The 26,431-nt window shown below is 48.9% G+C and overlaps 1 protein-coding gene across 1 annotated transcript in view; it reads left to right on the top strand.

The window, feature by feature from the left end:
* The first annotated feature begins 2,412 nt into the window (after positions 1–2,412).
* The window catches only part of MTAP (methylthioadenosine phosphorylase), a 92,248-nt gene continuing 68,229 nt past the window's right edge, over positions 2,413–26,431 (top strand). Inside the window, exons 1-3 of the mRNA XM_077249305.1 lie at positions 2,413–2,700; positions 24,355–24,441; positions 25,428–25,486. Coding sequence (XP_077105420.1) covers positions 2,677–2,700; positions 24,355–24,441; positions 25,428–25,486 — 170 coding nt within the window. The 5' untranslated portion in view covers positions 2,413–2,676. The remainder of the gene's footprint in view (positions 2,701–24,354; positions 24,442–25,427; positions 25,487–26,431) is intronic.

Genomic DNA, 26,431 nt, shown 5'->3' with positions numbered 1-26,431 from the left:
CACGTATAGGGCCAAAAAATAAAAAATAAACATACTCACCTAACGATCCGAGGGCCCCTTGTAGTGTATCATACTCACCATTCTTGTCGCTGCTCCTCTGCGTTCTGCCTCTTCTCTTCCTGGGATCCTGTGCAGATGGTAGTGGTCGGCTTCAGGAAAATGGCCGCGGGATGCCGCGCGTGCGCAGATCGAGATCGCGGCGGCCATTTTCCTGAAGCCGAGTTCCATTGCAAGTGCCAGGGCTGGTGGGAGCAGGACCTATGAAGACGTCGCAGTCACATGACTGTGACGTCACGGAAGGTCCTTGCCGCACACCAGCCCTGGGACGGGACCTCACCGCAAGCTGACGGTTGTAATGGAGCGGTCCGGGGAGCGTGGCGAGGAGCGAGAAAGGCGGCGGAGGGTGAGTATAGCAGGTTTTTTTTTTTTATTTATTATTTTTAACATTACATTTTGTACTATTGATGCCGCATAGGCAGCGTCAAGAGTACAAAGTTGGGGACACACAGGGTTAATAGCAGCGGTAACGGAGTGCGTTACCCGCGGCATAACGCGGTCCGTTACCGCCGGCATTAACCCTGTGTGAGCGGTGTATGTGGGCGTCGGCAGTGAGTGCGGGGAGTAAGCGGCCATTTTTTTCTGGACTGTGCGCGTCGCTGATTGGTCGCGGCAGCCATGACAGGCAGCTGCCGAGACCAATCAGCGAACGAATAACGGTGACAGACAGAAGGACAGACGGAAGTACCCTTAGACAATTATATATATAGATTAGTAACTGCAGCATACGGGACTGGGTCCGGAGGGCGCACAGCGTGACAAAGGGAATGAATGAAAGACATTAAGGCTATGTGCACACGTTGCGGATTTTGATGCGTTTCCGCAGCGTTTTTGTACGCGCGGAATTACATCAAATCCGCAGTCGTTAGTCAATGGGCAATTGAGATTTATTGTGCAAATGCTGAGGAAAAAAAACGCGTGGATTTGCAGTCTTTTACTTGCCACAGCATGTCAATTCTTTTTGCGGATCTGCAGCGTTTCTGCACTCATTGACTTCCATTGATTCAGTCAAATCCGCAGCAAAACCGCAGGTTTAAAAAGATCTGTGGTTTTGCTGCAGAGTTGCGTGCGAGAAACGCTGAAGATCGGGAGGAGGAAGAGAGTGTGGGCGGAGAATGTGTGTGTGGGTGGAGACTCTTGTGGGCGGAGACTATGTGCGTGTCTGTTTACAGGGATCTGCGTGTGTGTAGGCCTGTGTGTGTCTGTGCAGTGTCTCTGTGTGTGTGTGCGCGCGCGTGTGTCCCTGTGTGTGTGCGGGTCTGTGTAGCCAGGCATCGTCTGATGGGACTACTGCTCCCATCTGGCATATGACAGTGACTGCATTAGCCGATGATGGGACAGTAGTCCCATCAGACGATGCATGTATTCAATAGTAAAAAAAAAACAACATACAACATACAGTACATACTCACCAATCACCTAGTCCCCGACACCCTCGTTCTCCTGTAACAAAGATAAAGGGGGGTCCCCCTGTTTACAGCTGTGGGATGTTAGTCATAGCCTGGGAAGCTCCACTAGTAACCCTTTCCAAGTCTATAAAGTTTGGCTCCTAGTTGCTGGCTTTCCCTCTCTGTTGCAGAAAATTGCATTAATGTTTCAGTTTTGTTTTTTTTTAATTAAACAGATATTGCCTTTAGGGCCGGGTCATACTTGTGAGAAACGAGTCTCGGGGAGAGGGAGAGGGAGACACTCTACGCGCAGTGCACTGCGTCCTATACATTGGACTGTGATATTTATCTTGCGGTGACGGAGAGTCTCCACAAGATAAACTGACATGCTGCGGTCTACTAAGGCTACTTTCACACTAGCGTCGTGCCGACGCAACGACGCTAGCGTTGAAAGCGCCGTACAACGGGGGCAGCGGACGCTGTTTTTCAACGCATCCGCTGCCCCATTGTAAGGCCCGGGGAGGCGGGGGCGGAGTTCCGGACGCGCATGCGCGGTAGGAAATGGCGGACACGTCGCACAAAAAAACGTTACATGTAGCGTTTTTTTGTGCCGATAGTCCGCCAAAACACGACGCATCCGTCGCACGACGGATGGAACGTGTGGCAACGCGTCGCTAATGAAAGTCTATGGAGAAAAAATGCATCCTGCAAGCACTTTTGCAGGATGCGTTTTTTTCTCCAAAACGACGCATAGCGACGGAGGCCAAACGACGCTAGTGTGAAAGTAGCCTAACACGCATGTCCACTTACGCAGGGAAGCCGGAGGCGTCCCTGTACGCATAGTGGAGATGGGATTTCATAAAATGCCCTCCACTATGCTGTAGCATCTGGACGCTGCGGATTGGACGCTGTGACTGTACGCAGCGTCCAATCCGCAGCAAATACGCCATGTGGAAACATGCCCGTCACCGGGGATAACACTATCAGCCTGCGGATATGGGGTTAATCTGCAGGGCACAGCTATAGGATTATGCTGCCTGGCGCTTTCTTCTCCTCTCCATAATTCAGTAGCCAGTCACAGGGGGCGGGGCGGGGGCGGAGCCTGCCGGTCACTGCACTGATAGCGCCTCAGCCTCTCCTGCTGTGAGTGCAGTACAGGTCCCTAGGTTACAGCAGCAGCTCCTGGCCCCGCCCTGATTCTGACGTCATATCCCTTTCCGTGGACTTCGCTATGGCTGCGGGACACTGTGTGAAGGTTGGTACTGGTGCCCCAGAGGCCGCGCTGCGGTCAGCACTCCCCGCGCATGCCCCCGTCCTGTGCCGCCGGGTGCGGTGTGCCGGTAATTAGCAGTGATTTCCTCCCAGGAATCCCTCGGCTGTCAGGCAGGGCTGCTCACAGTATAGGCGGCTCCCGAGCAGACGTCTGTGGAGAGCTGCTTTATTAACCCCTTCACCCCTGGGCAATTTTGTGTTTCCGTTTTTTGCTCTCCTTTGTCTCAGAGCCATAAGGGTAGGTTCACACAGGGCGTTTTTCAGCGTTTTCGTTATACTAGTTTTCCGCTGCTTTTTACCGCCTATGCAATTTCAGAATCTCATGCACACACGGTTTTTTGTGTGATCAGTATTTTGTGCTTTGCAGCGTTTTTCTGACATGGAGCATGTCACTACTTTCAGCGTTTTTCACCCATTGACTTGAATAGATGGTGAAAAAACGCTGCAGATACACAGATTGACTTTTTTTTTTTTTTTGCAGCGTACTTGCTGCAGAAAAGTGAAGGACAGCAGAATGTGACACCAGTCAGCTCCACTACCTCCAGATGGCAGGCTGCATGATGATTCCGTACAGCCCGTCCTCCAGCAGAGCGGTCCCGAACCAAGTGAATGGGGGCCCGACATTACAGTGTTTGACATGCTGTCATATGCATGACGGTGCGGCAAACACCGCTTCTGATCGGCCGTGAAACCATACTCTCCGGTCAGAGAGCCGTGGTTCCTAGATGACAGCGGGAGTGCTCAGCTGTGATCGGAGGTACACAGTTTACCTCCGGTCACTGGTGTCAGCTGATGAGACTACTGCTCCCACCATCTGACACCTACAGCCGCTACTTACAGTGAGAGCTGGAGCGGCGGATAGGAGTTTTCATCTGCTGCTCCTGCGCTATAAATAAATAATTTAAAAAAAAAAACGGCGTGGGTTCTCCTCTAATTTTGATAATCAGCCAGACAAAACTCACAGTCTGTTAGATGCGCTAATTCTGGCCCTTTGCCTGCCTCTTCCCATTTGCCCTGTAGCGGTGGCAAGTGGGTTAATATTTGTGGGGTTGATGTCACCCTTGTATTGTCAGGTGACATCAAGCCCATGGCTTAGTAATGGAGAGGTGTCTATAAGATGCCTATCCATTACTAATCCTATACTTGTAAATAAAGACACAGTTTTCCTTTTTTTATTTAAAAATAACAAATTCAGTCATACTCGCCTAACGCCTAATTCCACCGAAGCCCTCGTTCTCCTATAATAAACCAAAAATGGAAAAGAACAATATCCTTCACCTCTCCATCGTTCTGTCCCATGCCGTAATCCATGTCTGGGGGATAAACAATTTTCAACTTGGACAGTGCTAAGATGCGACCATCCCGGCTGAAAACCACTGGTGAATGAGCTGCTGTGAATGCAGTGTCGGAGACCGGGGGTGACGTCATAGAGGCTACTGCCAGTCACTGAGGCTGCGACCCCAGCCGGGCCCTTGAACCTGCAGTGACCTTGGTGAGATCCCTACTAGCACCGTGAGAAAGTTGCACGATGCAGAGGCGAGTTCACCAGTAGAATTTCACTGCGGTGAACTCGCCTTTGCGCTGGGCGACTTTCTCACAGTGCTAGAGGGGATCTCACCAAGGTCACTGCAGGTTCATGGGCCCGGCTGGGGTCGCAGCCTCAGTGACCGGCAGTAACCTCTATGATGTCACGCCCGGTCATTGAAGCTGCGCTCGCAGCAGCTCATTCAACAGTTTTCTCAGCCTTGATGGTCGCATCTTAGCACCGTCCAGGGTTAAAACTGTTTTATCCCCCAGATATGGATTACGGCGTGGGACAGAATGACGGAGAAGTGAGGGATATTGTTGTTTTTTTTAATTTTTAACTCTTTTGCAGATGACAAGATTATCGGTGGAATGGGCGAGGTCGTAAGTATGTGCCCTAAAAGAGACTTTGAGTACAAAATCCAGAATGTACTGTAAAAAGACAAAAAAAAAATTATTAATCACATAACAGTAACTGGTACAATAAACACAGACAGTTGAAGGCAATAGCACACAGTGTCTGTAAACTAAAGAGTAAATTACAGAGTAATATGCCCCATATGCTGTTGCTGCAATTAAAAAAAAAAAAAGACATACTCACCTCACATCGCTCAGTCCCCCGGCACTTGCGATATTCACCTGTCTCCGGTCCACCGCTGCGCGTCTCTCTGCAGTGACTGTTCAGGCAGAGGGTGGCTAGCACACTAACCACGTCATCGCGCCCTCTGACCTGATCGTCACAGCCAGAGGACGCGAAAGACGGAGCGGCACCCGGCGGTGGAACGGGGACAGGTGAATATTGCGATGCTCACTCTCCCCATTATACTCACCTGCTCCCAGCGCAGTCCCTGCTTCTCACTGACAGATGGTCTCGGTGCTGGCAGCTTGTTCCGGTGTTCAGCGGTCCCTGGTACTGCTCATTAAAGTAATGAATATGAGCTCCACCCCTATGGAAGTGGAGTCGCGTCCATATTCATTACTGTAATGAGCGGTATCACGTGACCGCTGAACACAGGAAGAGCCGGAGACCATCGGAGAAGCAGGGACCGCGCCAGGAGCAGGTGAGTATGTGACAGCCGCGTCTCCCCCGCCGACCCCCTGGGACAATGACTCGAGTATAAGTCGAGGGGCACTTTAAGCATAAGGCCATGTTCACACGCTGCGGTTTTTACCGCGGAACCGCCGCGATTTTGATGCTGCGGGTCCGCAGCAGTTTCCATAGCGTTTACATTAACATGTAAACCCTATGGAAACCGCAAACCGCAGTGCACATGCTGCGGGAAAAACCGCGCAGAAACGCAGCGGTTTACAACCCGCAGCATGTCACTTCTTTGTGCAGAATCGCTGCGATTCTGCACCCATAGGAATGCATTGAACCGCTTACTTCCCGCATGGGGCTGTGCCCACGTTGCGGGAAGTAAGCGGATAATGTGCGGGTGGTACCCGGGGTGGAGGAGAGGAGACTCTCCTCCAGGCCCTGGGAACCATAAAATAGTGTAAAAAAAAGAATTAAAATAAAAAATGAAGCTATACTCACCTCTCAGCGCTGCCCGCGGCCGTCCGGTCTCAGTTGCTGTGCCGAACAGGACCTGACCGTGACGTCACGAAGGTCCTTGTCGGCACAGCCGCTTGCAGCGCCGGGGAGATCGCGACGTCAGAGGGTGAGTATAGCCAATTTTTATTATTTTTTACATTACTATTGATGCTGCATATTGCTGCATATGCAGCATCAATAGTACAGCAGTAATCCCGCAGCGGAAACCGCGGAACAAACCGCGATAAATCTGCAGGGATAACCACAGCGGTTTTGCCCTGCAGATTTTCAATTCCGCTGCGGGATTAACCCGCAGAGGAACCCGCAGCGTGTGAACATGGCCTAAAGAAAATGGGCTGAAAATCTCTGCTTATACTCGAGTATATACTGTAAATCAAACTGTCCACTTAGGAAGCAACACTGTTTGACAATCAATTTCACACGCTGTTGTGCAAATGGAATAGACAACAGATGGAAATTATTGGCAATTATCAAGACCCGCTCAATAAGGGTATGTGTCCACGTTCAGGATTGCATCAGGATTTGATGCAGGTAAAATCTGCACCAAATCTGCACCTGAGGTCACTGGCAGGTCACCTGCGTTTTTCATGCGTTTTTTGACGTGTCGCCGCATTGTAAGGACATGCTGCGTTCTGAAAAGACGCGCCGCATGTCCGTTTACGCGGGTCTGCCGCATGCATCTTTTAATGCATAGTGGAGACGGGATTTCATGAAATCCCCTCCACTATGCTGTAACATCTGGACGCTGCGTGTTTGACACTGCGGCTCTACGCAGCGTCAAACACGCAGCGTTTCCTGAACTTGGAAACATACCCTAAAGGAGTAGTTCTGCAGGTGGGGACCACAGACCACATCTCAGTACCAATGCTTTCTGGCTGATGTTTTGTTCACTTTTGAATGTTGGTTGTGCTTTCACACTCGTGGTAGCATGAGACGGATTCTACAACCCACAGAAGTGGCTCAGGTAGTGCATCTCATCCAGGCTGGCACATCAATGCAAGCTGTGGCAAGAAGGTTTGCTATGTCTGTCAGCGTAGTGTCCAGAGGCTGGGGTCGCTACCAGGAAACAAGCCAGGAGACATGGAGGGGGCCATAGGAGGGCAACAACCCAGCAGCAGGACCGCTACCTCAGCCTTTGTGCAAGGAGGAAAAGGAGGAGCACTGCTAGAGCCCTGCAAAATGACCTCCAGCAGGCCACAAATGTGCATGGGTCTGCACAAACGGTTAGAAACAGACTCCATGAGGATGGTCTGGATGCCCGATGCCCACAGATGGGGGTTGTGCTCACAGCCCAACACCGTGCAGGACGTTTGGCGTTTATCACAGAACACCAGGATTGGCAAATTCGCCACTGGTGCCCTGTGCTCTTCAGATGAAAGCAGGTTCACACTGAGCACATGTGACAATCTGGAGATGCCGTGGAGAGCGATCTGCTGCCTGGAACATCCTTCAGCATGAATGGCAGTGGGTCAGTAATGGTCAGTGGGTCAGTAATGGTGTGGGGTGGCATTTCTTTGGAGGACCACACAGCCCTCCATGTGCTCGCCAGAGGTAGCCTGACTGCCATTAGGCACCGAGATGAGATCCTCAGACCCCTTGTGAGACCATATGCTGGTTCGGTTGGCCCTGGTTTCCTCCTAATGCAGGACAATGCCAGACCTCATGTGGCTGGAGTGTGTCAGCAGTTCCTGCATGAAGGCATTGAAGCTATGGACTGGCCCTCCCGTTCCCCAGACCTTAATCCAATTGAACACATCTGGGACATCATGTCTCGCACCATCCACCAAAGTCACGTTGCACCACAGACTGTCCAGGAGTTGGTGGATGCTTTAGTCCAGGTCTGGGAGGAGATCCCTCAGGAGACCATCCGCCGCCCTCATCAGGAGCATGCCCAGGCATTGTAGGGAAATCATACAGGCACGTGGAGGCCACACACACTACTGAGCATAATTTCCTTGTCTTGAGGCATTTCCACTGAAGTTGGATCAGCTTGTAACTTCATTTTCCACTAAAGAAGTCATCGCGCCCTCTGACCTGAACGTCACAGCCAGAGGATGCGGATGACACAGCCCAGCGGTGGGACCGGTGAATATTGCATGGCTCACCCTCCCCCGTCATACTCGCCCCATCGTGGCGCAGCCTCTGCTTCTCAGATTGACTCCGGCAGCTTGTTTTTTTGTTCAACGGTCACATGGTACCGCTCGTTAAAGTAATGAATATGCGCTCCACGCCTATGGGAGTGGAGTCGCGTCCATATTCATTACTTTTTAATGAGTGGTACCACGTGACCGCTGAACACAGGAACAAGCTGCTGGCGCCAAAGACCATCTGAGAAGCAGGGTCGTGCAGAGGCCGCGTCAGGAAGGGGATGAGTATGATGTGACAGCCGCCGCTCCCCATCCCCCGCCGACCCCTGGGACAATGATTCCAGTATAAGCCGAGAGGGCACTTTCAGCCTAAAAAAAATGGGCTGAAAATCTTGGTTTATACTCAAGTATATACGGTATCAACCTATTCTATTCTCTTCGGTGCAGCTGTGATGTTAGGTGATGCTGATCATGTTGCTTCTTATAGCTGCTTTTCCAGCTATAAAAGGAGGGACAAATATCAAAGGAGGGCACATAGCTGGAGGGGACAGAGATCACAGGGGGCACCAATCACATGGGAGCACAAATATAGCAGGGGGGCACAGGGATCACAGGGGGGCACATAGATCACAGGGGGGCACAAAGCTGGGAGCCACAGAGATCACAGGGATGCACATTGCTGGGGGGCACAAATCACGGGGCATATAGCTGGAGAGCACAGAAATCACGGGGGCACAAAGATGAAAGGAGGGCACATAGCTGGTGGCACAGAGATCTTGGAGGGGCACATAGCTGGGGGCACATAGCTAGGGGGGACATATACGTGGAGGGCACAGAAATCAGGGAACAGAGATCACAGGGGTACATAGCTGGGGGCACAGAGATCATGGGGCATATAGCTGGAAGGCACAGAAATCACTGCGGGAGGCAGGGATCACAGGAGGGGCACAGATGACATGGAAGCACAGAGATCACGGGGGCTTTTAGTTGGGGAGCAAAGAGATCATATATGGGCACATAGCAGGGTGGCACAGGGGGAACATAGCTGAGGGGCACAGGGATCACAGGAGGGGCACAGATGACATGGGGTCACAACTGGGTGGCACATATCACGGGGCATATAGCTGGAGGGCACAGAAATCATGGGGCATATAGCTGCAGGGGGCAGAGAGATCACAGGGGGAACATAGGTGGGTTGACGGATCACAAGACAGGAGGGGCACATAGCTGGGAGGCACAGAGATCACAGAGGGCTTACAATTGGGGGAGCAAAGAGATCATATTGGGGTATATAGCGGGGGGCACAGAAATCACAGTGGGCACATAGCTGAGGGTCACAGATCACCTGCAGACACAGAGCTACTAGCACAGAGATCGCTCTGGCAGCAGCTCCTCTTGCGAGACAGGAGGATGAGAGTATGCGGCGCTAACCTCGCCCACCCCGATGTCATCATTCATGTGCATGGCAGGCAGCATTCTGTGATGAACGCTGAGTTCCGTGCACTTGAAGTTAAAGGGCTGGCAGGATGCGTCTGCTGCCCGGACATTGTGGACTCCGGGGACCTTCCTGCGGGCCGCATGAAAAGCCTCCCCTGATCTTTAGGTATGGTTCTACAGCAAGTAGTTTTTTTTTTTTCTGGGGGCACTCAACCTAATTAGCATGCACAAAGAGATAAAAGTTAGCCCCAAAAATGCAGGCGTTTTTGACGCAGCTTCTTTCCTGCCAAGAAATCGTGTTTTGCTGCAGAAAAAAAGCAGCAAAAACACCCAGTGTGAACATACCCTAACTCTTTTATTTTTCCATCAGTATGGCCAAGAGAGGGCTTGTCCCCCAAAAAACGAGTTTTACTTTTGAATGACACCATTGGTTTTACCATATAATGTACTGGAAAACGGGAAATAATTCTAAGTGCAGTGAAATTACAAAAAAGGGCAATTCCACTTTTTTTATCATGTTCTTTAAATGCTAAAACTGACCTGCCATTATGATTCTCCAGGTCTTTACGAGTTCATAGATACCAAACATATCTAGGATCTTTTTTATTTAAGTGGTGAAAAAAATCCAAAGTTTGTAAAGAAGTAGAAAAAAATAAAAACTTGCCATTTTACGAGACCCGTATCGTCTCTATATTTCAGTATCTGAGGCTGGGTGAGGGCTTATTTTTTGCATGCCGAGCTTACTTTTTATTGACAGAATTTTGGGGTAGATACGATGTTTTCATCGCCCTTTATTGCATTTTATTACAATGTTGCAGAGAAAAATACCGGATTACTCACCGGTAATGCTCTTTTATAGAGCCCACGACAGCACCCACTGAGAGAGGGGATCCGCCCCTAGGAACAGGAAACCTACAGAGAGATAAAAGGGGCGGCCCCCCCTCGCTCCTCAGTTGTTTTACAGAGAAAAAGGAGGAACCGCCGCCAGGTTTTTTTAGTTTAACAGGTTTAGGCATATATACATATTTACAACCTCATCTCATATTACTCTATTATATACAACTCCCTACTAAGACACCACGTGCAACTAAATAAAGAAAAGGGAGGGATTTGAATGGGTGCTGTCGTGGGCTCTATAAAAGAGCATTACCGGTGAGTAATCCGGTATTTTCTATTCGCCACGACAGCACCCACTGAGAGATTTTCAGAGACTATATACTGGGTGGGTTAACTGAATCAAGAACCGAAACCCCAAAGGTTAGGTCAGAAGCAGCAGATAGATCTAATCTATAGTGTCTATAGAAGGTATTTGGTGAAGACCAAGTTGCAGCCTTACATATAAGGTCTATCGGCACATTCGCCCTTTCTGCCCAGGAGGTCGATACGGCTCTTGTAGAGTGTGCTCCCACATGTATTGGAGGATCTCTTCCTCCAGCTTTATACGCCAGGACTATGGCATCTCTTATCCAGCGTGATAGCGTGTTCTTTGTGACTCTGGAACCCTTAGTTTTTCCCTGGAAAGACACAAAGAGAGCCCTACTCTTCCTCCAGTCCCTAGTCCTCTCTAAGTAGGCTAGAATAGTTCTCTTAACATCTAGGGTATGAAGCCTGGCTTCTTCTGGAGTCGAGTGGTCTTCATAGAAAGTAGGTAACAAGATCTCCTGGGATCTATGAAAACTAGTGGCTACCTTAGGGAGATAACAAGGGTCCGTTTTTAAAATTATTCTATCATGTCACGGATAGATAAGGAGGGTCAATTGACAAGGCATGGAGATCACTCACTCTTCTAGCGGATACTAACGCTACTAACAGTATTGTTTTTAGCGAGATGTTCTTTAATGAGGCCGCATGTAGAGGCTCAAACGGGCTTTGTGTCAAGGCATCTAGGACCAGAGATAGATCCCACTGAGGCACCTGTGGTATATGAATAGGTTTTGATCGTTCACATGCTGATATAAAACGAGAAACCCATCTATCTCCCGCCACATCATAACTAAAGAGGGCTCCTAGAGCTGAAACCTGGACTCAGAGTATTTACAGACAGTCCCAATTCAAGTCCTTTTTGTAAGAACTCCAATATTGAAAATATAGGTACTTCAGCGGAAAGTTGTGCAGTATGAAATTGAAGGAATTTTTTCCAAACCCTGACATAGATTTGGGTAGTGGAAGGCTTTCTACTCTTCATAAGAGTATCTATAAGCCCACTGGAAAAACCCCTTAGAGTTAGTAAGTGCCTCTCAAATTCCATACCGTCAGATTCATGCCTTTTACCCGAGGATGGAAAAACGGTCCCTGAGACAACAGGTCCTTGGTCTGAGGCAGGATCCAAGGGTCTGTAGTTGACATCGCCCTGAGCCAGGAGAACCATGGCCTTTTGGGCCAGAATGGGGCTACCAACAGAACTCTTGCCCCCTCCTCCCTTATTTTTCTTATTACTATAGGTAATAGATTCCATGGAGGGAATGCATAGGCTAGGTCGTATGTCCATGGCACCTGAAGGGCATCGAATATGTCGGGGTTGTCCAGTCTGCAAAGGGAGGCAAAAGTTTTGACCTGACGGTTGGACCTTGTTGCGAATAGGTCTATTTGAGGCACCCCCCATCGGTCTGTTATCAACCTGAAAATCTTTCTGCTGAGCATCCACTCCCCCTGATGAAGGGTATGGCGACTGAGGAAATCGGCACGCACGTTGTCTATGCCTCTGATGTGCACCGCTGATAAGGACAACAGATGACTGTCGGCTAAGGTCATGATGTTTGATGAGATTTCCATAAGATTTTCTGACCGTGTACCTCCTTGATGATTCAAATAGGCTACTGCCGAGGTGTTGTCTGAGAGAACCCTTGTGTGAGAGCCTCGTAGCTGGGGAAGAAAGTGGAGTAGGGAATAATATATGGCTCTTAATTCTTTTACATTAGAGGAATTAGCCAATTCTGATCTGGACCAAAGGCCTTGAACCACCTGATCCTCAAAATGTGCTCCCCAGCCTTCCGGACTAGCATCCGTGGTTACTATGGTAGAAGGGGTGATGACCCATGGTACCCCCTCTGATAGATTTCCCCAATCTAGCCACCATGTAAGAGAGTTTACTACCTCTGATGTTAAATAAATTGTTCGGTCTAAATGTCCCCTATTTTTAATGTCCTCCTGTAATATGAATTTCTGGAGCCGCCTGGTATGGAATTGTGCCCATTTAACCGCAGGGATACATGATGACAGTGAACCTAGCAATGACATGGCATTTCTCAGTGACATACTACGTCTTTTGATTGCTAGGCCTACTTTGTCAATAATAGAAGACTTCTTATCATCAGGCAACCGACAAATTTGGTCCACTGAATCGAGAAGGAGTCCTAGGAATCTCTGACAAGTGACGGGTTGGAGTCTGGATTTTTCCCAGTTGACAATCCAGCCTAGCGTTTGTAAGGAAAACGCCACCTCCTCCAACCTTTGTTCACACTGTAAGGAGTTTTTTCCCACAATTAGTAGGTCATCCAGATATGGAATGACCAGAGTGTCCTTTAATCGCAGAAAGGACATTACCTCCAACAGCAATTTAGTAAAGACCCTAGGGGCCATAGATAGGCCAAAGGGCATTGCCCTATATTGTAAATGACGAATTTGCCCGTCTATAAATACTGCTACCCGAAGAAACTGCTGGTGTGACTGGTGTATAGGAAGATGGTAATACGCATCCTTAAGATCCAGTACTACCATGTAACAGTTTGGGAACAGATTTTTAATGGCTGATCGAATAGATTCCATTTTAAATGTTGTGGGTCTTATGAACGTGTTCAGTCTTCTCAAATTAAATATAGTTCTATAGGATCCGTCAGGTTTAGTAATCAGAAACAAGGGGGAGTAGAACCCCTTCCCTGTTTGAGATGACGGAACGTCTATTAAAACCCGTTTGGTAAGAAGGGACTTAATTTCTATTTCCAGTGCTTCTTGCTGCAGTCTAGATTTTAGGGAGGTGAGCAGGAAGGAATCCGGAGGTTTTCGGATAAAGTCTAGGGTGAGGCCTGAGGATATTAATTTTATGGCCCATGGATTAACAGTTATCTTATTCCACTGATTTATAAATCCTAGAAGTCTACCGCCCACTGGTGGAATAGGGTTCCCGGAATTTTTCAGCTGGTTTGAAGGGACGTTTGTTGAACAAATTGCCCTTTTGCCTGAACTCTTTGTTCCTCCATTGGTCTTTGAAGCCTCCCTTTCTGCCAAATGATGGCTTCCTGAATGCCCTTTTGTAAGAAGGAACAAAGGGATTAGGGAAGCCCTTCTTTCGCTCACCCGCCTTAGTGAGAATTTCATCCAACACGCTTCCAAAGAGGTACTCACCCTGACAGGGTATGGCACACAATTTGGATCTAGACTGGGCATCTCCCTTCCAGTTTTTTAGCCATAAAGCTCGGCGAGCAGTATTGGAGAGGCTAGCTGTCCTGGCCGCCAGGCGGAGAGAATCCACGGAGGCATCGGATATGAACGCCGCAGCACCTTTAATCAAGGGTATTGAGGCACGTAACTTCTCTCTAGAAACACCGTTTTTGATATTTTGGTCCAGCTGCTCTAACCAAACCAGCATAGACCTACTGGTACATGTGGTTGAGATTGCTGGCCTGAAAGCAGTGACACAGGCCTCCCATGATTTTTTTAAGGAGCGCATCCGATTTCCTGTCCATGGGATCGGATAAGGAACCTGCATCCTCTACAGGTAAAGAGGAACGGCGAGATGTAGATGCTACTGCCGCATCGACTTTCGGTACTTTAGCCCAGGAATCCATATCCTCGTCATCAAAGGGGTAGCGTCTCTTGCAGGGTATTGGCACAAACCCCTTTTGCCCTTTACTCCATTCCTTTTTAACGAGGTCTTTTATGGCCTGATTTACTGGAAATACCTGGCCCTTCCGCTGAGAAAGACCAGCGAACATAAGTTACAGTGGCGTTTGGGGTTCTTTTGATTCAGCCAACCCCATCGTACTTCTCACTGACTTAATTAAGTTGTTGACACCGTCAGTAGGAAAACAGACATAGTTCTATTCCCCTGATGATTCAGACGTTTGAGACACATCCGAATCCACCTCTCCACTCTCTGCTGACGTGTCAGCTTTAGGTGAGGACATTCTCCTACTCCTCTTTTCCACATTAACAGAGGGGCCTCCTCCTATGACTGCAGCTCCTCACGAATTATAAGCCGTATGTCATTCATTTTGACAGACTCCTCCTGCTGCAAGGTGTTGTTTATACAGGCCTGACACAGCTTTTTAAGGTAAGAGTCAGGCAGGGGCTCAGTACATATAGCACACTGTTTGTGCTTGGTTTTCCCCGTCCTCTTTGCCTAAAAACATAAGCAGAGTAAATACTATAAGCTTTCTTGAAGCTGTATAACACTCACCCAGAAGCACATGTATATACCGGTTGCTGGGTTTGCCTGGCCTGGGGTGTGGAACGGGACGATCTCCCTCCTGATTTCACAGTGGAATCACTCCTCTTTGAGCGTCCACTACTCTTATTCCTGGTCTCACCACTGGGTACTAGTGGGTCCTCCATAGGGCGCACAGAGACTTCCTCTTGGGACGACATGATAGCGCACTGTCTGTCCCGCTCATGTGCAATTTATAGTGCAGGAATTAAACACCCCCCCCCCCCCCCCTTTTTTTTTTTTTTTTTTTTTTACCTGATCCATTGGTGCAGCGCCAGGGGGATAAGGAGTAAACCGCCCAGAGGAAACCAATATGGCGGTTCCCCCGGAAATAGACTGCTGACCTCCTAGGGGCAGGGATCTACTTCCGTGATGCGGCTTCACTGCGCATGCGCCGGCGTCTCGGCCGGCCGGCTCTTCAAGCGCTACTTCTGCCCATGTCACCGCCATACCTGAGGGACTGGGGAAACAGCTGATGACCGCTCCACACACTCCGGAGGGTATCGTCACCTGGCTCCGGAAACCTGCATCCAGGTAACTCGGTCGGCCCAGGCACACCGCATCACCGGTCGTCCCTTACAACGATGTCCCAGCAGGGAGATCGTTGTTCTCCACCGACTACAACAGATGAGGGGGGAACCAGCAGGAACGCCCGACTCTGTCCACTCGCTCTGGAGCCCCTGTTGCTCAGCAGACGCACAGGCGGCATCCAGGCAAGTTTTCCTCTTGACATTAATTCAGAGAATCTTCTCTGTGGGTTCCCCTTTAGGAACAGGAAACCAACTGAGGAGCGAGGGGGGGCCGCCCCTTTTATCTCTCTGTAGGTTTCCTGTTCCTAGGGGCGGATCCCCTCTCTCAGTGGGTGCTGTCGTGGCGAATAGAAAAAAAAAGTTATTCTGACAGTTTGATTATTTTTCTCGTTATACTGTTCACCAATCGGATTAATTTTTCCTATATTTTGAATGGGCATTTTGGAACACGAAGATACCAAATATGTATTTCCAGATCACCACCTGACGGCACCATGGAGGATGTCCTTCTTATCCACAGTGGGGCAGGAAACCACGAAAGTTTGAAAGGACCCCCCACTACCACCCTTCAGTGTGTTTTTCCTGTCCCACTGCAGATGGGGAACGACGAGAGCCTATCTGACCGTTCCGGGCAGATGGTGAGGATCGGGGGGCCCAGCCTTTCCCTTCCCACCTCAAGACTTCTGCGGCTGACACTCGATACCAGGGTCCCTCAGCGTACCTCAGTGCAGTGCTGCTCCTGAGGAATGGGTCGCTTCCCTCTGACGGGGGCTCTTGACCCAAGACTGTGCCTTGGCAGTGTCCTGGTGCCGCTTCTGTGGATACCGGTGAGGGGTCCATCACACGGGTCCCGGGGATGTATCACCGCCGCAAAGCAGCATCCCAGTGCTGCAGCTTCCGGCCGCGTCACTCATCACTTCCGGGTCGGGGCCGGCGGCAGACAGGCAGTTTTTTCTCAAGGGAGTACTTCCGGGGCAGGATCGGCAGCGCGAACAGACCGAAGACCACGCAGCATATATTTAAGGTAACGGGCAGGGGGGGGGGGGGGCCATCAGCTTCCCGGAGCAGTCCTTCCTACTCTAGCAGTCAGTATGGAGGAGACTGCAAGAACGGAGGTTGGCTCTGAGAGCCAGGGACATGTGAGTACCCGGTAAGAGGTCACCATAGGAGCCCAGTTACCATAGGGCACATATCTTTATGTATTCCAGGGAGCTTCCAACGCTGCAGCAACTATAAAAGATGGCAAGAGGTCGGTGAAAAATAGGAAGTGCCCCATTTGCGCTTCAAGGCTACCAGAGACCTGGCAGAAACCCCTCTGTGATGCATGCACCATGAGTCGTTGGGGATGAACAGGCTGTGCTTATGTCCAACATGAGGTCTATTATAAGGCAGGAGGTGCAGGCCTCAATATCAGGACTAGTATGCCCTCAGCCTGCGCAATCAGAACCCCAGGGGGTCCCGTAAGAGGCCAAGAGAATCTGACTTTTCTTTAGAAGAGTTTTTTTCCAAGTCTGATATAGAGGAAGAAGGGTCAAGCATGGATCCTCCAGAGAAGGGAAATATTTATTTTCCTCTGCAGATACGGACAAACTCCTCGGTACTGTGAGACACACTATGCAGATAGAGGAGCCCCAGGCATTTCTCTCGATACAGGATGAAATATTTGGGGTGCTACGTTCGCAGACATCAAGAGTCTTTCCAGTCAACTCCCATATACGTGCTATGATCTTAGAGGAATGGGAAGAGGCAGATAAGAGACTGGCGATTCCCAGGGACTTTAGACAGTGGCTACCATTTGATTCTGAAGAGGTCAGGGTCTGGGAAGATATCCCTCAAATTGATATCCCGATAGCAAAAGTGTCCAAAAGAACGGCTATTCCTTTTGAGAATTCCTCTAATCTGAAGGAATCGATGGACCGAAAGGCTGATGGACTCCTAAAAAGGACCTGGGAGAGTTCAGCAGCATTAATACACGCTAACATAGCAGCAACATCAGTAGCACGTTCTATGCATTTATGGGTAGATGATTTAGAGGAGCACCTGACAGCCAATGCTCCTAGGGAAGCTATCCTAAAATCCCTTCCCTTATTAAAGCTAGCAACTAATTTCCTGGCAGACGCTTCCGCTGAATCAGTCAGATTTGCTGCCAGAACTTAATCACTGTCCAATGCAGCTTGAAGAGCCATCTGGCTAAAGAGTTGGTCGGGGGACACGCAGTCCTAAAACAAGCTTCGCTCTATACCCTTTTCGGGCGGAAAGGTGTTTGGGCCTGTCCTGGACGACATTTTAGAGAAAGCTTAAGATGAGAAGAAAGGGTTTCCTGAGGAAAAGCGCAGGAAATATCAGCCCTTTCATAGGTCCCTTTTCAGTCAAAAAACAGACTATAGGGGAAAAGGGAAATCGGGAAGGTGGAGCTATCCCGTAGGGGGTAGGAATAGAGATTCCATCTTCTCGGGTTCAGGATCCGCCCCTAGAAGAAAATTATGCTATCAGGGCAGGGGGCGTCTGATGGGGTTCTTGGAGGACTGGCAAAATATTTCCAGAAGTCCATGGATTCTACAGGTTATCTCTCAGGGATACAGGATAGAATTCGGTGATCTGCCTCCAGAGAAATTTCTTGTAACAAAGCCCAGGCTTGTTTCAACCTCTCCTATGTGGTCAGATATTCAGGGCCTCTTAAAAATAGCAGCAATAATTCCAGTACCCGTTCAAGAAGGCAGAGGTCATTACTCGAGTCTCTTCCCATTAAAAAAACATCAGGGGAATCCAGAACAATAGTAAACCTGAGACCCTTAAACAGGTGGATAAGGTAAAAGAGGTTCAAGATGGAGTCCATACGATCCACGGTACACATCTTGAGCAAGGGCGTGGTTATGTGCACTTTGGACCTAAAGAGTGCATATTACCCTGTACCGATCCACGCAGGCCATCAAAAATACCTAAGGTTTGCCGTAGAAATGGAAGGCAGAATCTACCACTATCAGTTTTGCTGCCGTCCCTTCGGCCTACCATCAGCCCCCAGAGTTTTTATGAAACTAAAGGTAGAGGTCGTAGCCTACCTGAGAAAATGGAACATCACTGTAATCCCTTACCTAGACGATTTCTTAGTAGTAGCAGATTCTGAAGAACAACTCAGAATCGACTGTCAGTCGTTGTTCTCCACACTGCAGAAGTTGGGTTTGATCATAAACTGGGTAAAGTCAGACCTAGTTCCCAAACCAAGAATACAATTTTTGGGAGTCATGTTAGACTCTGTGCTAAGGATGTCTTTCCTACCAGAGGAGAAACAAGCCAGCATAAAAGAAATGATTTGTCAATTTTCAAGAAGTCGGGTCTCCATCAGAGATGCGATGAAGATCCTGGGACTGATGACATCCTGCATTCCCTGTGTGAACTGGAGCAAATTTCATTCTCGAGATCTACAGCAGGCGGTCCTAGCATCCTGGGAAAGAAAGCACAGCTCACTGGACAGGGAGATGGAGCTGTCCCTTCGAGTCAAAAGATCCCTATACTGGTGGACCATTCCCAGAAATCTCCAAACAGGTGTCTCGTGGGTGCAGTCTCCGTGTGTCGTCACCACGGATGCGAGTCAGCAAGGATGGGGTGGACACATGCAAGGAAGGGGCCACTTCCAGGGCCACTGGAGTCCAGAAGAGAGCAGAGAATCATCCAATTCGAGAGAATTGCATGCGGATTGGAAAGTTCTAGCTCACTCCCAGTTCCTGGTGAGAAACAAACACGTGAAGGTACTGTCAGACAATACGACAATAGCTTTCCTCCGTCATCAGGGCGGTCGAAGGCATCCAGCGTTGCAGCAACTGGCAGGACGAATATTCAGATGGGCAGAGAGATCGGTTCAATCAATCTCTGCGATACACCTGGAAGGTACCAGCAACCAGGTCGCAGATTTCCTAAGCAGAAAGAAAGTATCTGCAACAGAGTGGGAACTGAACAACGAAGTGTTCAGCGTATTGTGCCAACGCTGGGGAAAACCAGACGTGAATCTATTTGTGGACAGAGAAAACACAAAGGTCAGAACCTTCTCCCTGAACCCTCTGGGGGGTCCTGCGGGGGGTCGACGCCAGTTCCCAAGCTTGGAGCGGGGGTCTGTTGTACGCATTCCCACCTCTCACTGATCCCAAGGACGCTCAGAAAAATATACAACACCAGGGTCATACTCCTGGTGCCTTTCTGGCTGAAGAGGAGCTGGTTCCCTCAGCTAAGAAAGATGTCGGAAGAAGAAGAACCCCTGTTGTTACCAAAAAGAAAGGACCTCCGCCAGGGTCCGGTTCTGCACCCCAACCCGGAAACCCTCCACCTATCAGCCTGGATCCCGAGCGTCCAGTCCTAAAATCTAGGGGCCTGTCAGATGAAGTTATCTCTACTCTACAAGCAAGTGGAAAACCAGCGACTTCCTCAATCTATAGCAGTGATGGGCAACCTTTTGAGCTCGGTGTGTCAAAATTCGCCAAAAAACCGAGCATAACTTGGGTGGTGTGTCACCTTGATAAAAAAACATAATTTTGCGACATGTATAGTTTAAATAACAAATATGTATAATTAGAATTAACTTACCTGCTTAGTGACTTCTTTGTTCATCTGTCAGTTGGTTTCTTTTGTTGGTCTTGCTATTATTTAACTTGTGTGGGGTGCCGTGAACTAAGATAAGTGAGGGGGAGGGGGAATTCTTCCAGTGATGGCGAACCTGTGGCACTCCAGCTGTTGCAAAACTACAATTCCCATCATGTCTTCACAGCCAAAGCCTTTGCTTTGAGTGGCCAGCCATGATGGGAATTGTAGTTTTGCAACAGCTGGACTGCCACAGGTTCGCCATCACTGAGCCTCCCTCTCACTTATCTCAGTAATGGCCAATGACACCCCACAGTTCACTGGATGATGGTTGCTGTAGTAGTCACAGGGCCTCCAGACAGCAATCACAGGGCCTCCAGACAGCTATCACAGGGCCTCCAGACAGCTATCACAGGGCCTCCAGACAGCTATCACAGGGCCTCCAGACAGCTATCACAGGGCCTCCAGACAGCTATCACAGGGCCTCCAGACAGCTATCACAGGGCCTCCAGACAGCTATCACAGGGCCTCCAGACAGCTATCACAGGGCCTCCAGACAGCTATCACAGGGCCTCCAGACAGCTATCACAGGGCCTCCAGACAGCTATCACAGGGCCTCCAGACAGCTATCACAGGGCCTCCAGACAGCTATCACAGGGCCTCCAGACAGCTATCACAGGGCCTCCAGACAGCTATCACAGGGCCTCCAGACAGCTATCACAGGGCCTCCAGACAGCTATCACAGGGCCTCCAGACAGCTATCACAGGGCCTCCAGACAGCTATCACAGGGCCTCCAGACAGCTATCACAGGGCCTCCAGACAGCTATCACAGGGCCTCCAGACAGCTATCACAGGGCCTCCAGACAGCTATCACAGGGCCTCCAGACAGCTATCTCCTCAGGCCTCAGAAGTGCAGCCTGGGACTTCTGGTCGGTGCAGCCTGGGACTTCTGGTTGGCGCAGCAGGGAGCAGCGCAATGTCGCCCAAACAACACAGATCCGACGCAGAGGCCTGGGACTTCCGGGAGCTGCGCCTGGCCTACCGGAAGTCCCAGGCCTAGACGCTCTGCACCGGAGCTCTGTTGTTTGGACCCACAGACCTCCTGCATGGCATCCGATCCGATAAAAATCGGATCGGATGCCATTGTTTAGCATTCCGATACCGCAAGTATCGGGTATCGGCCGATATTTGCTGTATCGGAATTCCGATACCGAGATCCGATACTTTTGTGGTATCGGGTATCGGTATCGAAACAACATTAATGTGTAAAATAAAGAATTAAAATAAAAAATATAGCTATACTCACCTCTCCGACACAGCCTGGACCTCACCGAAGGAACCGGCAGCGTTGTTTGCTTAAAAATCGCGCTTTTCCTTCCTTACGTGAAGTCCCGGCTTGTGATTGGTCGCTTGCCGCCCATGTGGCCTCGACGCGACCAATCACAGCAAGCCGTGACGTAATTTTAGGTCCTTCAGGATTTTAAAATCACGTTCTGGCTTGTGATTGGTCGCGTCGCGGTCACATGGGCGACGCGACCAATCACAAGCCGGGACGTCACGGGAGGCAGGACAAGCGCGCATTTTCAATCTTTCAATCTTCCCAAGCGACCTATAGGAACTGGTGTGCATGCGGTAAGCAAGCCATTTAGATGCTGCTACCAGTGATTGGCAGCAGCTCTGTTCGCTGCTCTTACAGTCAGTCGGCTGTGTAGTACAGCCAGCATTGCTAGGTACAGCTTTGGTTCTGTTCCTGAGCCTGCTCCATGCACTTGTATCTGGCATTGGTAAGGGCTAATAGGGGTATTCTAACCACTATAATGGGGTAGGTATATTAAGGCCTCATTCAGACATCTGTTCATGTACGTGTTCTAGCCATGATATTCACAGGCTGTAATGGGTACATATCCTATGGGGCTGTTCACATGTCTGTGTTTTGTGGACCATGTGTCCATTTTTAATCCAAGTCAAGGATCAAAATTGTCCATACAAGTCTATAGGTTCATGAAAATCACGGACAGCACACAGATGCCATCAGGGTGCAATCTGCGCTCTTTGTGGTTAGCATTGTAATAGTTAATAGTGAATAATTAATTAAAGAGCTGTTCCAGCCACTACAGTGGAAGAGACTGAGTTGTCTGAAATCTTAGCAGAATCTAGTATGATCCTTGATTTATTAATCTAATAAAACAACCTAAGCAATTTTCTAATCTACTTAAAGGGCCACTGTCACCCCCTCCAGCCGTTATAAACTAAAAGAGCCACCATGTGCAGCAGTAATGCTGCATTCTAACAAGGTGGCTCTTTTAGTTTTAGGTTCAAGCATACCCCAAATAAAGCGTTTTTATACTTAGCCACAATTCCTGTCTCTAGCCAGGTAGGCGGGTCCTCACTCCCCAGCTTGGCCAGCTCCTCTGCCGTCACTCACATCTTCCGGCGCCGCCCCCTCAGCGCTGTTATCGTTTCAAATCTGGCACCTGCGCTGTGTACTGGTGTCCTGCGCAGACGCAGTAAGCTCTGGCCGTCTGATGTAATGGCTGATACCAGAGAACAATCACATGGCAGTGACGTCATCGCAGGTCCTACAGCTATTTGCTGTGCAGCAGATCCATCCTGGTGTTCTGTGGATGTCTTTTGTTCTCTGGTATCAGCCATTACATCAGACGGCCAGAGCTTACTGCGTCTGCGCAGGACACCAGTACACAGCGCAGGTGCCAGATTTGAAACGATAACAGCGCTGAGGGGGCGGCGCCGAAAGCGCAGGAAGATGTGAGTGACGGCAGAGGAGCTGGCCAAGCTGGGGAGTGAGGACCCGCCTACCTGGCTAGAGACAGGAATTGTGGCTAAGTATAAAAACGCTTTATTTGGGGTATGCTTGAACCTAAAACTAAAAGAGCCACCTTGTTAGAATGCAGCATTACTGCTGCACATGGTGGCTCTTTTAGTTTATAACGGCTGGAGGGGGTGACAGTGGCCCTTTAAATTAAAAAAATCCCTATCCTTCTTTCTCTACTGTCTTATCCTTGGTAAAAAAAAAATTTTTTTTTTTTTTTTTAACTTCCGATTGCGTTTTCCTCCTGCATGTGCTGGGGATTTTCATATGAGATGTCATTTGGGAGCTTGAGCTGCTGTCACTGCCGCGGCTGCTGTCCCCAATCTGATGCAGATTGTCATCAGGGAGGACCCTTTCAGGAGCTGGGTTATTCTCTGCCATACTGAGCATGCCCCGGGTCGTCAGTGCAGATGCGTGCTCAGTGTGCTGCCTCTGCTTGCTGCTGTACTACTATTATTGTGCACTGACAGTGCACTCCCTCACCCACTGAGAAGGGGAGTGCCGGGCCGGCAGGAGAATGCGCTTTTGCCAGCTGGTCAATTCTTTTTAGAGCTGGTGAGAGAGTGCACTGAAAGCAGCAGTGGAGAGCAGAGATGGCACACTGAACCGACAGCCCCCACATGCTCAGTATAGCAAACAGTCTGTTTGTCTGTCCCCACCCTGAAATGACCATCATCGGAATAACCCTTTCAGAAGGTGGCTATTGCTCAGCTCCGGAAAGGGTTGTTCCAATAATGATCCATTGTAGGTTAGGGACAGTGGCCGTCCCCTGTTGTCTCGCTTGAAAATCCCCGCTGCATGCTGGGAGACTAATGGGAATCCTGCAGTGACTTTCCCCTGTGTATTTGCTTGAGGAAAATGTATGTTTTACAGTGCGTGTAATTTTAAAGGGGCAGTGTCAAGTTTTTATTTGGGAAATTGCAGTGTGCTTGTGAAAACGAACAACTTTGCAATTTACCTCTTAATAACAATCCTTCAGATCAGAGGGAGGGATATTGAGTTTTATAGGGCACTGTTCCTTGTCTGTCACTGGTCACCCTGCTGTCCTAGTCTGGCCAGTTACCTAGGTTAGGAGTACGGCACAGACAGGCTCCAAGCTGGATTTACCAAGCTTCAATCCCCTTGTGTCTCTCACATGCTGTCGCCATGTGAATGGTCTGAGCTGTCAATCTTCAGGAGCACACTGTCCCCAGGAAGTCAGGAGGTAGAGGAATGGTGTGCTCCTGAAGATGCAAAAATGTGGAAAAATGTCTGCATTGCTTATTGACAGGAGCTGTTGTCAATGTACGCTGCGGATGTGAGTGCGAATTTTCCCCTATTCAATTCTAAGTGTGAAATGTGCAGTTCCCGCGATCCATCTTCTCAATGATATTTGCAGTAATAAATACCGCTGCAGGACCACCGCTGAGGGGGCCATAGTAGACATGTTCCATGAGCATGTACCCTCATAAATTTCAGGACCATTGAAGTAAGCCTAAAATGCATCATCATCATTTGGTGCAGGCCATGTTTTGGCACAACTTGTGATGGCCTTGCCTGCTGTAGGCATGGGGTTGCCAGTGAGGGTGCCATCCATTCTGGCTATAGAGTATCTGGACGGGGTATTTTGGTTTTGCTTTGTCATTTTATTGATTGGTTTATGTAAAAGTCTTGGAATTACTAACTTACTACTTCTTCAATAGGTTGGAATTATTGGTGGATCTGGACTGGATGACCCCGATATTTTGGAAGGAAGAACCGAGAAGTATGTTGAAACGCCATTTGGCAAAGTATGTGCACTCACTAATATTTCCCACTCCTCTATTTTTCTAGGTTCAGATTTTGCAAATTTCTTATTAGATCTTGATAGGACGAGCGCTGTATTTTTATGGTGCACCCTAGTGCTGGCAGCGGGCAGCCACCAGTTACCGTAACCACGTTGTGACCAAGGCCTTCACGTCCTAAATATTCGCCTATTGGATTGACACCACGTAATGTGAATATGCTTTATAAGTTTTGGATTTTATCTCGTGGAAGATAAGTTGTAGCCTTCGGTCAGTGTCGTTCTCAGCTGACAAGGGCCTGCAGAGGAGAGAACCCTGTTCAGGTGAAGGGAACATGTTTTCAGTGGCAAAGATCCATTTATTAGGATGAGAGTAGATTTTTTAGGGAAAATGTTGCAGTGTTTCGCTGCTTGGGGCCACTGTTGCAATACAGAATTCTCACATTTACCTTGCCGCTTTTGCGAAAACCCAAATGTATAGTGTTATAATAGCTTTATAATAAAGGAGTTTTCAGGACTTTGATATTGATGAGCTATTGTTAGGAGAATGTAAAGGTCCTGCCACCTTTTCCACTTTACGTGGTCTCTCTTTCCACGTGCACCACTGCCACAACGGCTGATAATTTTTGGATTTCTCTATTGTAGTGTTGTAGTATATCAGATTATTGGGATCAGACACCCACTTTCCCAATGATCAGGTCCTGCAGCAGCTGGATATGCCAGGTGTGCGGAACCGGAGCAGCACAGAGGTGTTACCAGGCACTGCTGATCAGCTCCTGATGAAGTGAATGGCAGCAATGGGATTGGCCAGTATATGTACCGCCAACTGTTATGTGGGGATGTTCTGTGTCTGACCACCACGGAGTCCTGGCAAGCCCCTTTAAGTGTATAAATGCCATTTGCAGCAATTTCTTAGGTATTTTTCTGTTTCCATTATGTAGGATATCACTTAGGAGCTTCTCTAAACTGTAATACGGTTTTCTTCTTGTGTAGCCATCAGATGCCTTGGTTCTTGGAAAAATTAAAAATGTGGACTGCGTACTTCTTGCAAGGTAAGCATCCGAATAATAATAATAATATATAGTCAATTTCTGCAACTCTGCAATCCTTGTGTTGCGATTCCTAATTGTTTTAAGGTCTCCGCTTGCTGTCAATGAATGAGAACATGTCTTGCTATTGCTGCACAAACATGTCATGTCGCCCATTGGTCATCTTTAATTTCTTTGCTCAGGACGTCCACCTGGTGTGCCAGTGCTGGTGGTGGTCACACATGGCCAGGTCGGAACCCTCAGGCACAGGAGTGATTCCTGGTGTTGTGCATGTTAGCTGATAAGGATTGGTGACTAGAATAGCTTCCCACTAGGGCTGGATAGATTAGGTGGACGTTGGGACAGGGCACTTAACCCCTTTAAATTTTTCATTCCTTTGTTTCATTGCAGCCATTTGGTAAATTCAAAAAAATAATCTTTTTTTTCATTAATGTGCGCTCTGAACCCCATCTTGACTGAAAAAAAACAGAAATGTAGTAATTTTTGTAAATTTATTAAAGAAAAACTGAAAGATCACATGGTCATAAGTATTCAGACCCCTTGCTCAGTATTGAGTAGAAGCACCCTTTTGAGTTAGTAAAGCTATAAGTCGTCTTGGGAATGATGCAACAAGTTTTTTCACACCTGGATTTGGGGATCCTCTGCCATTTTTCCTTGCAGATCCTCTCCAGTTCCGTCAGGTTGGATGGTGAACGTTGGTGGACAGCCATTTTCAGGTCTCTCCAGAGATGCTCAATTGGGTTTAGGTCAGGGCTCTGGCTGGGCCAGTCAAGAATGGTCACAGAGTTGTGCTGAAGCCACTCCTTTGTTATTTTAGCTGTGTGCTTAGGGTCATTGTCTTGTTGGAAGGTGAACCTACAGCCAAGTCTGAGAGGTCCAGAGCACTCTGGAAGAGGTTTTCATCCAGGATATCTCTGTACTTGGCCGCATTCGTGTTTCCTTCAATGA

Source organism: Ranitomeya variabilis, chromosome 1 (genome assembly GCF_051348905.1).
Source record: "Ranitomeya variabilis isolate aRanVar5 chromosome 1, aRanVar5.hap1, whole genome shotgun sequence".
NCBI lineage: Eukaryota > Metazoa > Chordata > Amphibia > Anura > Dendrobatidae > Ranitomeya > Ranitomeya variabilis.
The sequence above is the reverse complement of the archived record's forward strand: the minus strand, read 5'-3'. Positions and strand labels throughout refer to the sequence as shown.